General features: G+C 50.5%; 1 protein-coding gene across 2 annotated transcripts in view; it reads left to right on the top strand.

The window, feature by feature from the left end:
- Positions 1-13,159, top strand: part of DLG3 (discs large MAGUK scaffold protein 3) — a 41,689-nt gene extending 28,530 nt beyond the window's left edge. For both annotated transcript variants that reach the window (XM_070951825.1, XM_070951826.1), the window contains 11 exons: positions 1,004-1,118; positions 2,701-2,877; positions 3,735-3,810; positions 4,438-4,537; positions 7,379-7,420; positions 8,398-8,448; positions 8,607-8,708; positions 8,995-9,167; positions 9,520-9,629; positions 10,380-10,471; positions 10,695-13,159. In XM_070951825.1, the coding sequence (XP_070807926.1) occupies positions 1,004-1,118; positions 2,701-2,877; positions 3,735-3,810; positions 4,438-4,537; positions 7,379-7,420; positions 8,398-8,448; positions 8,607-8,708; positions 8,995-9,167; positions 9,520-9,629; positions 10,380-10,471; positions 10,695-10,801 (1,145 nt within the window). In that variant the 3' untranslated portion in view covers positions 10,802-13,159. The remainder of the gene's footprint in view (positions 1-1,003; positions 1,119-2,700; positions 2,878-3,734; positions 3,811-4,437; positions 4,538-7,378; positions 7,421-8,397; positions 8,449-8,606; positions 8,709-8,994; positions 9,168-9,519; positions 9,630-10,379; positions 10,472-10,694) is intronic.
- The last annotated feature ends 619 nt before the right edge of the window (positions 13,160-13,778 follow it).

Raw genomic sequence — 13,778 nt, 5'->3', positions numbered from 1 at the left:
AAATGGCAGCCATGTGGAAAGTTCTTGGGGACTTGATTTTCTAAGGTCTTCTGCACATCGATCTTACTAAATTGTAAACTTTCAAAATAACCCACCTCTACCTTATGCAAGCTGCTTTGTAATAATGTTGTTTAACAGTATGTATAATGCATGAAGATGGAAAAGGCACCATAACCTTTAAGTAACTGGTAAACCCAAGACTGTGTTTATATAACCCTTGGCTTGCATAATCTGGATGCTTGCAACTGCCGGGCTTGGAAGATTGATAGAGCACCATGTTTGTCAATGCCTTTAGGAATATGTTCAAACCGTCCAAGCACTTTTGGCATTAAAGCACAGCCTGGTTAATTTTCCTGTAATCTTATCTCCCACAAGACCCAAGAGCCGGATGCCGGTAATGGACTTTTGAACGGCTGTTTACTATTAATTGCGCCAAGCCAACTCTCTTAAAACACGATTGCATCTCTTTAACCATTGAAATATTTGTGGTAATAGATGCTAGATGTTAATTGTCGGTCTGGGGAAATACTGCTTGAATATCCTCTACTTCCTTTCAGCCACTTTTGTTGGTTCCTGCGGGTTCTGGGATTGTCTGTCCTCTCCGTCCTTCCCCTGGTGTGTAAAGTGCTCCTCCTGTGCTGGGTTCCTCCTCTTGAGTGGCCTTCTTGATGTCAACCCAGCCTCTCCTCCTATATCCTTCCCCAGTAGCCTTTCTGAGATCTCAGCCGTAACGATACTCGAAACGCAGAATCCTGAATACCACCTGACCGGTCCCTTTTTAGCCTGTTTGTCATGCCCCATTAGCTGTGACTTTCTCCAAGGCCAACACCTGTATTCAGGTATGCAAAGGATCCGGCCCAGGACCTGGCAGGGGGAGTTGCACAGGCAGCTGCGTCCTTGTCCCTTGTGTGTGAAACGCAGACCCGGCTGGGCTGGGCTGGGCTGGGCTGCAGGGGGCCTGCCTGTGCGACGGCCCCCAACCCGCCCTCCTTTGTGCTTGCAGAGTACAGCCGCTTTGAGTCCAAGATCCATGACCTCCGAGAGCAGATGATGAACAGCAGCATGAGTTCGGGGTCTGGTTCACTTCGGACCAGTGAGAAGCGGTCCCTCTATGTCCGGTAAGCCGAAGGAGCCTTTTGGGGGGTGTCAAAGGGCCTCTTCAGATTTATTCTTTTGTTACTGTGGCCCACTCAAGGCGATCTCTCCTTCTCTTCCCCCAGAAAAAGGGGCCTCGTGGTGCCACTTGCTGAGAATGCTGATGTGTTCAAAGCCTGGCTAGGAGGACCCTTTGCTTTTAATCTGTTACAACAAAGTTTAGCCATTTTTCAGCTGTCATAATTCTGACCTCGGCCTGTGGCTCAGCCATTTCCCATCCTCCTGAAACATTGCTTCCCTTTGGAGCACCGTCCCGAAGGCTGCATGGCCTCCTTGCACCCACCAGAGCAAGGCATCGCAGGGAGTATCCAGCGCGAGGGATGCCCCTGGCCTCCTTTGGTGGGGCGCTCCTGGATCACTTGTGATTCTCAGGTCCTCAGACTCCACGTGGCCCCTTGGGTCAAACACTCGCCAAGCACACTTTAGGCACACGCGTTGAGCAAACCCAGCCATCTGACCTGCTTTTGCACTAGGAATCCTGAAATCGAATTCGTTGAACCTTGGTTTAGTTAACCCATCCCCCCCCCCATGGGGGGTGGGGCTGAGCCTCCTCTGCCAAATACTCTTCAGTCTTCCCAACGTAGGAAAGGAGACGAAGTCTCTGCAGGGCCCCAGCCTTTGGCTTCACCCTGAAGCCTGTTGCTGGCTGCTTCTCTCGCGGGGTGCCTGGACTGATTCCGAGGGGGGCAGGCCAATAAATCCATTGCTCCTGGAACAGGGCTCTAGCGAGCGGTTGGCTGCTCCTCTGTAATTTCAGCGCTGGCTGCTTACAACACAAGCCAACGCCGGTGCAGCTTTTTTGGCCCAGGCGCTTAGCTGCTTTGGCTCATTGTTTTGGCGTCCTCTGGAAGCGTCAGTGCTGGCAAGCGCCTCCCCAACTCAGCTTCTCTCTTCAATGGCAAGGCAGCCAGGGTGTCCGTGCCCATCTTGCACAGCACCTTCTTGGCTGCTCCTGGGATCGAGGCAGCGCTCTGCAAACCCTTCCGCACTGGGAGAGGAGTCTCAGCCCTGTTGGGTGGAGTAGTTTCGAGCACAATTTAGCTGAAACTGATGAAACGGACAAGCTGCCGGTTGTGGTAATTACAAGGCTTGTTATGCCAGATCGGAAGGCCTGATCTAGCCCCAACCAAAACATTTTCCTGGGTTCTTTGTGCTGAGCAGGAAGTAAACCCTTAAACGGGGCAGAGGCACAGAACAGCATGCCCCCTGGTGGCAGCAAGAGGAACTTGCAAAACAGCAACCCTCCTAGTTCTAGAATAGAATAGAGCTGGAAGGTCTTGGAGGTCTTCTAGTCAGACCCCCTGCCCAAGCATTTCAGGTAAGGGACTATCTAGTCTCCTCTTCAAAGCCTCCAGTGAGGGACCTGGGTGGAGAGGCCCACTTTCCAGGCAGTAGCCTGGGGCCAAAGGAAGGGGACCTTGAGAAAGGGCAGAAGAACACGTTGCATCCAACGGAAGGTCTGAGGTCCAGGCTTCAGTCTGTGGAACTTTGCGGACAGACGGTGACCTCCTGGCCATCCTGCTAAGCTGCCTCATTCCTGGACAGGGCCCTCTTTGACTATGACCGGACTCGGGACAGCTGCTTGCCCAGCCAGGGACTCAGTTTTTCTTACGGGGACATTTTGCACGTCATCAATGCCTCAGACGACGAGTGGTGGCAGGCAAGGCTGGTGACCCCTCACGGTGAGAGCGAGCAGATCGGAGTCATTCCCAGCAAGAAGAGGTGAGTGCTTGTTCTGCTGCGGTGGCCCTCGCGGTGGTCGATTTTCACTGGACAGTTGGCCAGTTGCGGCGCTTTCCTTGGGGGGGGGGGTTGTCAGGAAGAGCTGAAACGGACTTTGGGGCCAGGGTGACTTGGGCCTGTGTTTTGCTTTCAAGCACGAGGAATTTTCAGGCAGCAGAGAAAATGCTGCTCGTGACGGGGGGACTGTTTGGATTTTTGACCTTCTGTTTACCGTGTTTTTTGGAGTATAAGACGCACCAGACTATAAAACGCACCTACCTTTTTTGGTGAGGAAAACAAGAAAAAGAAATCTGCCTCTGCCTCCCAGCAATTTTGCCTCGTTACAGCAAACAGCCTGCTTTACTTTCATTTTTGTTTTCAGCATAGCTTGATTAGCACAAGGGGAAAAAAAATCTGCTCCCAGCAATTTACCTCCTTGCAGCAAGCAGCAGAGCCCTGCGCAAAACAGCTGAGAGCAAAACAGCTGAGAGTCAGGAGGCTGATCCAATCTACTTGTGCTAATTAGGTTGTGCTGAAGCTGAAATGAGCAGTTTCTTCTTGCTGTTTGCTGCAAGGAGGTAACTGCTGGGAGGCAGAAGCTAAAGGGTGGGGGCCAGTGGGCGGGCAGGGCTACATTTGGTATATAAGACACACCTAAATTTTCACCCCCTTTTGGGGGGTAAAAAGATGCGTCTTATCCTCCGAGAAATACGGTACCTTACACTGAAGGCCTTAGGAATCAGCCATGGCAATAATTTCTACGAGGTTCTTGAAGGAAGATCTCGGTGAGGCAGGAATAGTGATCAAAGTGAGATCAAAGTCACCCTTAATCTCTTTCTTTTTCTTGATGCTGTCAGAGTGGAAAAAAAGGAACGGGCACGCTTGAAAACAGTGAAGTTCCACGCTCGGACAGGGATGATAGAATCCAACCGGGTAAGTGCTGCTTGGGTGTTTGTGTTTGTGTGTGAGTGTGAGTGTGAGAAGCAGGGAAGGGTTTTGAATGAAATTTGACTGGGACTCGAGGACAGTTCCTCCAAGGTGCGCTCGGGGGACGGTTGAACAAAGGGTCTTGGTCTGCAGGAGAACACACACACACACACACACACACACACACACACACACACACACACATCCTCAGACTTCCTCCAGCCAAGTTTGCCACTTCTGTGGCCCAGGACAGTTTCTGGTGGCCGGCCCTGAATTCTCTGAGGTCTTGCTGAAGGCTGGGACAGGGAATTCCTTCACAGACTGGCGGAGAGCCAGGGAGCTGGCCGGGCCATGGGGACCCCTCCTTCTTGTTGTGGCAATGAAAATTGTTAGTCATTTTCCACCATTCCTCAAGATCATTTATTTCCTCCACCCTTAATTTTCCTCTGACATCCCCATTTACATGTAATTTCCATGATTTCATTTGAGGGGCAGCTTCCCTGACACTGATCACCCGTTGTCTGTTCATTTTAATTTTTCTTGCATGCTTTAAACTCCATTGTTTTTTTGTCCTTTTTGTTTCTGTCCTTTTTGTTTCCTTCTGCACCCCTTGCATCTTCACCTTCTTCACAGTTGATCAAAACGAAACGTAAAAAGAGTTTCCGCCTCTCTCGAAAATTCCCCTTTTACAAGAGCAAAGAGAACTTGGCTCAGGAAAGCAGCGGACAGGAACGTAAGTAGCAGCTGCCCTGCTCGGATTCTCTCTGGGAGCCCCAGCAGCTGCCGCCGCCCCTGTGAGGGAGAAATGGCCCATGGCTTCCTCTGGGCGCTTGGCGGATCCTGCATTGCCTTGAGGTTGGGCTGCCTAGGGGAGCATCGGCCTGCCTGAATGGCACAGAAGGCTCTGATAAGGACCGTGAGAACGTTGTGGCCATTAATGGCTGTGAGCGGCGGGATGGTGGGCCAAACGATTCTTCACCCGATGTCATAGGCAGCTTTACAAGTATGCAGCAAGCAACGGCTGAGCCCTGGACTCCGGGAGAGGCTGCTGGATCCTCCTGGCTTCCTGGCTCTGCCTTTACCTAAGGGGGTCTCAGGCTTTGCTTGCAACGATGGTTCAAGCCGGGAGCCCTTCACTCCTCCTGGTGCCCCATATTTGCTCAGCGGTCTCCCTGCAGCCAAGAGCTGAAGCTTTACAAACGGCCCCCTCTCAATGTCTTTGGGGCAGAGCTGATAGCAGCCGGGGTCCTCTAAGGCCTCAGCAGCAGGTCTCTCTCTCCTTTCCCTGCCCAGGAACTTAGGTTAAATAAGCAGATGGGGGCGCATTCCACAATTTCTACAAAATGACTAGCGATGCCCTTCCAAAAGCAGCAGGTTTTGTCTGCCCTCTCTCCCTGAAGGGCAGCCTTAGGCTCTCATGCCGTATTCGCACAGCCAGCGGCCTCCTCCGCCTGAAGCCACAGCGCACTCCAGTTGGTCTTTCTGGCCTCGTCTTTTTTCTCAACTCCCAGCAACTTTCTGTTGCCTGCCGTCCGATCCCTTCGATGGGAGTTGCAGGGATTGAATTTCGGAGCTTCTCCTTGCTGAGCAGATGTCGGGTTGCCAAACTCTGCTCCCCTTGTACCGTTGGCCAGGAGAGCAGTCAAGGATTAGGATGCGAGGAAGGGCAGCCCCTGTGCAAGAGGCCTGATTACCAGGTGCTGCTGAGACCTGGGAAGGTGCCGAGGCTCTGTGAAGAGGGGACCACCGTGAGAGCTGAGAATAACTCAGCCCAAACTCTCTGTAGCCTGGTGGATCTTTTGAGCACAATCCTGCCTTAGCTTTGCGCTCTGGGTTATGGTGACTGTAGGCTACTCCGGTGGGTCTCCAGTGAGTAGAGAGCTCACCAATGGTGGGGATAAATGAAGAATGGACCCCTGTGGCAGCGGGAGGGGGACCAGTCTCCATGGATTGTCTGAGAGGAGCAGCAGGTTACCATTTTGGGAGAGGGGGGAGATTCTTGAGCTTGGGTTGCTGAGGTCTACACTGCTCTGTGTAAGTGACATCCTCCAGTAGCCCCGGCCAGGGTAGCTGGTCTCAGAACAAGGGACTCTGCTTGGTGCTGCCAAGCCTGGTTAGCCTAGTACAGGGGTCAGCAACCCACGGCTCTGGAGCCACATGTGTCTCTTTCATCCCTCTGCTGCGGCTCCCTGTCGCCGGTCGGCTCCACCATTGATAGGGCTTTCGGTTAGGACCCATAGAGGAAAACATGACACCTCGCTAGGAGGAGACTCTGTGGTGGGAGAACTGCACTTCCGGTCAGCTCCAGAATTGAATGGGGAGCTTCTGGTTAGGACCTTTGTGGTTCTTTGAGTGTTTAAGGTTGCCGACCCCTGGCCTAATACAGAGGCCCAGAGCTTTGGCCTCTGCTCCTCCCCAGGCGGTTGGGGATGTCTGCCTTGGTGTCTGGGCTTCTTCTGGAGCAAGCTTTGGCCTGCCTTACATTCTAGAGATCAGGCTCAAATGAGGTGGTTTTGGGACAGAAGATGGTTGAAAGTGTTGGTCACAGGCTTTAACTTCACTTGCTGTTGCAGCTCTCAGCCATTCTGCACTCCTGTCACTAATGCTGTCCTGGTCCTCTCTCTCTCTCTCTCTTCCCCCCTTTCTCTTTCCTTCTCTCGTTCTTTTCTCCCCCACCTCCCTTCCTCTCCCCTCTGGCTGGCTGTGAATCAGGACTTCCCTGGGTTAAGTGACGATTATTATGGCACAAAGAACCTGAGTAAGTGGAACTTCACTGCACACCCTCACTTTCCATTGCTAGCATGTCTGAGACCAGAAGGAAGCTCGCGGGACGCTTGGTGTAGATTCAGCTCCCATGAGCTGAGCCTCACTGTAGTCACTAGACTGGCTGCCTCTTTCCAAAGAAGGGACCCCTCTCGGCACAGGCTGATGGGTCTTAGGAGCCTCTTCCTGGAAAGGGCTACCCAGCAGTGCAGTGAGTTGGCCAGGACAAAGGCTGGCGTCATCTCGAGGCCTTCTTACAAGCCAAGGAAAGAAATTGGGCCGGGCTCATTTTGGGAAACCCCTCCCTGATCAGGTCGTTGAATTTGACTCTGTGTGTGTGAACTCCTTTCCTCCCCGGCCGTCTCAACAGGGACACCTCTGTTGGGCAGCCCTGCGGTTTCTTTACTGTCGTTTGTTTGCCCACCGATCCCTCCCCTCCTCTCTTCCCTCCTCTGTCGCTTCAGTGCAGGGTTGTAGTCTCGGGGGACAAAGGGGAGCTGGCCAGGAACAGGGCTGCATGTCCGTGCTTCAGCCCTGCTTGCGCCTGAGCTGCAGAGGGGGATGGACGGGGAGAGGTTGCAGCACCTGCTGCAGCCGTTGTTTGGACAAGCGATCCATGCGTGGTTCCTTCCCGAGTGGAGTGGATCAGCTAGGCTCCCCTCCTAGAATGCACCGAAGCAGAGGGGCCGGGAGATCGAGAGCTTGCCCTTGAACTCCTCTCCCCTGTCCCTAGCGCTTGTGGCCATCAACCCCTGGTATCCCCTGCTGTCAATCTGTGTGCATTAAATTCAGGCCTCTTTCTTGGTTGCAGAGGGTGTGACATCCAACACCAGCGACAGCGAGAGCAGTTCCAGTAAGTCTCCCCTGTTTGTTCCAACCCAGATTTCCTTCTGGCTTCATCCCAGTGCTGGGGGGGATGTGGGGTGGGTCAGAGCTGCTGGTGCCTCCTCCTCTTCTGTGGCTGGTGGCTTTTTTTGGTTGGGATTGGAGCAGGGGTGAAATCCAGCAGGTTCTGAAGAACCAGTAGCAGAAATTTTGAGCAGTTCAGAGAACCGGCAAATACCACCTCTGGCTGGCCCCAGAGTGTGGTGGGAATGGAGATTTTGCAATATCCTCCCCACTCCTAGGGGAGTGCAAAATCTCCATTCCCACCACACTCTGGGGCCAGCCAGAGGTGGTATTTGCCAGTTCTACAAACTACTCAAAATGGGGATTTTGCAATATCTTTCCCCCAGGAGTGGTGTGGGAATGGGGATTTTGCAGTATCCTTCTGCCACGCCCACCAAGCCATGCCCACAGAACTGGTAGTAAAAAAATTTGGATTTCACCACTGGATTGGAGCATAGCATAAGTCAATCAGCCAGGTAAAACGGACTGATTTCAGGTAGCAGAGACTAAGGCCTGAACAGTATCTCCTTTCATTTCGATATTATGCCTCCATTTACTCATACAGGTGGCTAAAGTCCAAAAGAGTAGATAGGGGACTTTGGCTCCGATGTGGGCGCAGAAGCTCTTTTGAACCGCCAATGTCTGCCTGTGATTTGATCTGATCCACACGCTGGGGAAGAACGTTGCTGAATTGTAACTCCCGGTGTCCCTCATCTTTAGGCCAGGCTGGCTGGGCTGCTATAAATGGGGCTCCCCTCAGAGACGGTTCCCCAAAGATTTTGCCGAGTCCTGTGGAGGGAAACCTTTGCTTCTCCCTGATTGCGAAGGAAAAGTGAAAATGCCAGGGGGGTTTAATGCCTCAGAGATTAACAGCGTTGCCATTTGGCAGTGAGGTGTGGCGTTGTTGCTGTGAGGCCAGCTGATTCTTTCCTATTCTTTCAGAAGGACAAGAGGACACAATTCTGTCATACGAACCTGTGACGAGGCAAGAAAGTAAGTTGGAAAAAAGGCTGGTCCACCGTTTTCCTTCTGGAGGACAGCTTAGCTCTGAGATTTCTGCATGTTATTTTTCCCTGATTAGCTTTGAACTTCACAGCTGAGCAGAGGCTGCTCTCCAAAACTCCTCCTTCTCTTTTGGTCTGCCTCTCTAGTTCACTACGCCAGGCCAGTGATTGTTTTGGGGCCCATGAAGGACCGAGTCAACGATGACCTCATCTCAGAATTTCCACACAAGTTTGGATCCTGTGTGCCTCGTAAGTGCTGGGTCCCTTGTATTTTTTTTGGGGGGGGAGGAGGAGAGATTTAAGGGACACATACATCTTCCCAAGTGATGCTTTAGGCCCTGTGCTCCAGATGTTTGTGTGAGAAGAGAGTGAGTGTTCACATCCATCAGTTGGTCCTTTTTTTGCAGCAGAGTTTAAAAGGCCAGGCTGTACGGTCAAGGTCAGCCATGCCTGCTGATGTTTAAGAAGGGCACAGCTTTGGGCCCACAGATGCCGCTCTCTGAACCACAGAAAAAGCCAATGCATTTTCTTTCAGATACTACCAGGCCACGGCGTGAAAATGAAGTTGATGGACAAGATTACCACTTCGTGGCCTCACGGGAGCAGATGGAGAAGGATATTCAGGACAGCAAATTTATCGAAGCTGGGCAGTTCAATGACAATCTCTACGGCACCAGTGTCCAGTCTGTGCGGGCGGTGGCTGAGCGGGTGAGTCCGGCACCATGGGCTGCGCCATCCTTGGTCAAAATACCGCACGGGACTTGTGGCATCATTCAGTTCCTGCATTACCTGTATTGTGTCCACTGTCAAACCAGCAGCAGACTCTGGTCTTGGCTCGTCTGTGCCAGATTTTGGATCAGTTTGAAGCTGCTGCTGTTCCTATTCCACACAGGAGTTGATGCATCCACACTTATGGCCTTAAATCACAATCTCATTTAAGCTCTAGAATACCCAAAATGCTTCGGGTTGTGGTCCTCCTGATGAGTTTGGGGCGGGGGCAAAGCTTCTTGAAAGTGCTGTGCAAAGGCTGTGAGGTAATGGACGCCCTGCCCTCCTCCAGGGGAAGCACTGCATCCTGGATGTGTCGGGCAATGCGATCAAAAGATTGCAGCAAGCACAGCTGTACCCAGTTGCGATTTTCATCAAGCCCAAATCCATCGAAGCGCTCATGTGAGTAACACGGAGGTTTAACAACGGGGTTATTTTGATTTATTCATCAAATTTATGCCCCACCCATCTCACTGGCTATGTAACTCTGGGTGGTTTATAAGTCGGACATGAGTTCGCTTACCTGAATGCTACCTTTGAGGGGCGTGAACCCCCAGCGGTAGAGCAGAACCTCTTGAAAGAGGAGGCCAGAAGATGCAATGACTGCCGTGGGAGGGGCTTGGCAGGAGGGGGCCCCCTGCATATTTAGTGATAGAGGCAGGTCGTGTCAGACGTTCTGGAGGGAAGCTTTAGGGATGGATACGGGGAGGTGGGTGTGGGGCAGCTCTTGCCAAACGGACCACGGTCATCTCAGTAATGGGTTTTTTGTCCACTTAGTGCATCCAACTCTCCCTTCAGGCTTTTTGATTGACAGAACAACTGTTATTTGGCTGCAGGTGGATTTAAAATCTACTTTGGGATACCTTTCCCAAAGTACCTTCCCAATCCAAGAATTGCCAGTCTTGGTTTCTCCGTGGCCTCCATACCATCCATGGGCCATGAACTTTCTCCCAAGGCCACAGCCCTCCCGCTTTCCCTCTGCCTGTCTCTTCAGGTGGAGTTGATATGCCGACATGCCCTAGCGATCCAGGAGTCCCTCAGAAAGCTGAGGAAAAGTCCGATTTTGGGCAGTGGGAGAAGCTCCAGTCGGGACAGAGGCTTTTGTCCTGAGGCTGTCTCTCTCTCTCTCTTTTTTTTTCCCTGGGCCTGCAGGGAGATGAACCGGAGGCAGACGTACGAGCAGGCCAACAAGGTCTTTGACAAAGCCATGAAATTGGAGCAGGAGTTTGGAGAGTACTTTACAGGTGAGAGTTCTCTTGGGTTGTGAGCTTGTGGTAGGAACTCCCCTCCGTAGTTGCCTGCTTCACCGCAGGAATTGGGAGGAGTGTGCAAAACAGGTTTTCATATAGATAAATGATAATGATAATGCAAGATCGGTTTAGTTGCTTGAAGCTTCTAAGGAGGCGGTGGGGGAAGGAAAGAGGGCCCTTCTTGTCTGCTAAGCCACTTCTGTTTTTACTTCCATAGCCATTGTACAAGGAGACTCCCTGGAAGAGATTTACAGTAAAATCAAACAGATAATAGAGGACCAATCTGGGCATTATATCTGGATCCCATCCTCTGAGAAACTGTGATGTCCCCCTCCCTTCAATCAACCCATTAGAAGATCAGCGACCCTTCCCCCGTCCTCTGCCCCAGAGGGGGAGCGAGAAGGCCACCCCGTCCCTTTTCTAGATGGTTGACAAATTGCGTTTTCTAGTCCTGTTTTTCTTTTTCTTGGGATGGGCCAGTCTCCTTCATCAAGTGACTCTCCCCACCATTCCTGCATGGACGATCCTGCTGCTCCCCTAGAAATGGAGACAAACCCTATTTGAGAGTTTTCTGTGTTTTTAATTAAGAAAATACATCAACTGTTGAAGTCAAGAAAGCAAGGCAGGAGGTGGCAGTGGACAACTAGCCTCAAGAGCCACCGATGCGACACGTGGACAGTTCTTGCCCCTCTCAGTAGAATGGAGACTGGCAGCCTGTCAATTTTACCAAGAAGAAAAGGCAACAGAATGCTTTTATTTATCTAGATATGTAATTTTATATATATAATATATGCTCTGAATATATACATGTATATGACTAGAGAATGTTCTGAATATAGTCATATATATATATATATATACACACACACACGAGACTAGAGAACTCGAGGGGGCTGCTGAAATGTTCTTTGTTAGCGAAAGAATTGCTGCCTTGCCTCAGCCATTGGGACAGAAACCGCTGTAGAGGTGAAATTCATGGTACGGAGCGTTTTGAGGTGCTGTTCTGTGGTTCTTCCAAAGCCAATTTCTGCATTTGGAAAGAGAAGGCAGCAGTCTGATTACAGAACAAACGGAGGGCCCAGAACCACATAACAAGTTACAACAATTTATTTGAGCACGCAAAAGCAAAAAGATAATGCTACATATTAACTGCACATTGTTTTATGTCACCTGATGTGTTTGCATGAGAGGTTTTTTTAAGCTGCTGTTAAACCAAAATCATGTTTGTGTTGGTGTGTTGGCTTTTCATTATTCCAAGCTTTTGATTTTAATAATGAACTGAACGGGTATTCAATCCAGTTTTTTAACTTATTTTTTAAGATTGTTCCATTGTAAATAGTTTCCAGACCCAACCTACAGACCGTGCGGAATGAGCAAAGCGGCTGTTCAGTGTTGCAGTCGGGTCACTTGTAGAGACTCAACTCCATCCCACCGACTCGTTCTGTGGAAGAGTGTGGAGTTGTTCCGTGCAGTGGGAAGCTGGACGCAGCAGGTGGTGTGAAGAGAAGCTTGTGCCTTGGAGGGTCACTTTCAACCATGTTTTCAGTGGAAAATTGACTCAAGAACCTGGGAAGTTCTTATTCTAGCAGAATTGTGCCAAATTCTGGTTGCAACACTTGAAGCCCTTCCTGACCAAGCTAATCCTTGGAGGCTCCGTGAAGAATCGCACCCTCCGTCTTCTTTTGTGTTTCTACATGATCCTCGTTGCAGAGATGGACCCCAGCCATTCCTTGCTGCCAACATCTGCTTGCAATTCTTCAGGATAGCAAAGGGCAAGTGCAATTCAGAACGCGCTTCTCCGTGTGGCACAGACTGTTAGTCTTCCGTGGACTGCGGCTAGCTGCTAATGGGAAGCCTTGATTTGTGGTCATGTCAGTGTGTAGACCGTAGGTGCAAAAAGATTTTTTTTCTATTGCCGAACAAGAGAGTAAGTTGGATTTGTGGAAGTTCTGGGTGGAGTGTTCAAGCGTTGCTGGATGGGTGCAAACCCTTGCCTGTGGGCCAAAGGAAGAGGTTTGCCACTTTTGCCATCTTGCTCCAATCTCAAGTTTGAAAGAGATAATTGTACACATCTCGTTTCCATGGAGCGAGAGCCACGGCTGCTACAGGAGGGAGGAGAGATCTGAGTTGTCCTGGTCCCAATCCCCCGGGTGGGACGAGGCCTCGGCTTGTAGCCGGTTGATGCTGTCCGCTCCATCGCTGGTAGGTAGCTATATCATTCATTGTGTGATTTGTGCACGGCCTTCATTGTTAAACATGGGTGAAAACTGTCATCTTGCGGAGAATCATTCTGGTAAGCGAGAAGCCATTCCCACATCAGCTGTGTTGCAAGTGGAACTTTGGAAGGACCAGAGCTGCTGTTCGCTGGTGAAGAATTGGGAGGAAGCTGCTGTCGGGTACGAGAATCCCTGGTGGAAAGGTTTGGGAGAGGCCACCACCGACTTCCTCTGCTCAGCTGGTGTTGCAAGACATGTTCTGAAGAACCGGACTATGCATAAATAGAAACAGCTCTCGAGGTGGCTTGTCTCCGATGACTTTTATTTTGTAATAGCCGGTCACTGTCTTCTAGGCTCATGGAGGAAGGGCCTGCCTCCTCCATGGCGTAGCTGAAAGTATCCAATCATGACACTAGTTGGTTTACCAGTGTTTCTTCCAAGGAGACATATATTTTTAATAAACGAACATTGCAATGAACTAGTCTGCTGCCGTTTTCTTGGGAGGGCCTTAGCTTGGGGCGGGAAGGGGGCAAAATTACCTTGTAGGGCTTCATGGACCAGAAATATTAATCCAAAACTGATGCTTCCATCATCCTCATCTACATGTGAAAGCGTCACAGCCTTTCGTTAGTGATTTGGAATCCTCTTTTAAAGCTATTTTGCTGGATTCTTTTGACAGTTACTTTCTACCTCTATCTTTCAAGCCAGTCACTACACAATGAATGTAGTACTTGCAAAATTGGAAGTTGTGACAAATGCTGCAACAGCAGGGTTATTCGCCTTGCAGTGCAGGTGTGTGCATAGCCCAGTAAACAGCTACCTACTACTAAAAGTAATATAGTGGTCTCCGGGTGCCTGAGGAACCGCCTTCATAGCTGTGTTCATGAGATTCATTGTTGGGCCTATGTGGTAAAGGAGATTAAAGAGCTGAACTGTAGATCTGAACTTAAATTCTCCATTTGTTAGGCCAAAATGGGTGAATTGCTTGTGTAAGGCCGCCTTGAACTTCTAGGAAAAAATCTGCAGCACAAATGTAATTGCAAAAAATACATAAGGGAAGACAAATACAAATAGAACTCCTTTAT

The sequence above is a fragment of the Pituophis catenifer genome, unplaced genomic scaffold (genome assembly GCF_029215685.1).
Source record: "Pituophis catenifer annectens isolate HBS135680 unplaced genomic scaffold, rPitCat1.0.hap2 SCAF_11, whole genome shotgun sequence".
NCBI lineage: Eukaryota > Metazoa > Chordata > Lepidosauria > Squamata > Colubridae > Pituophis > Pituophis catenifer.
This window is presented reverse-complemented; position numbering and strand designations above follow the sequence as displayed.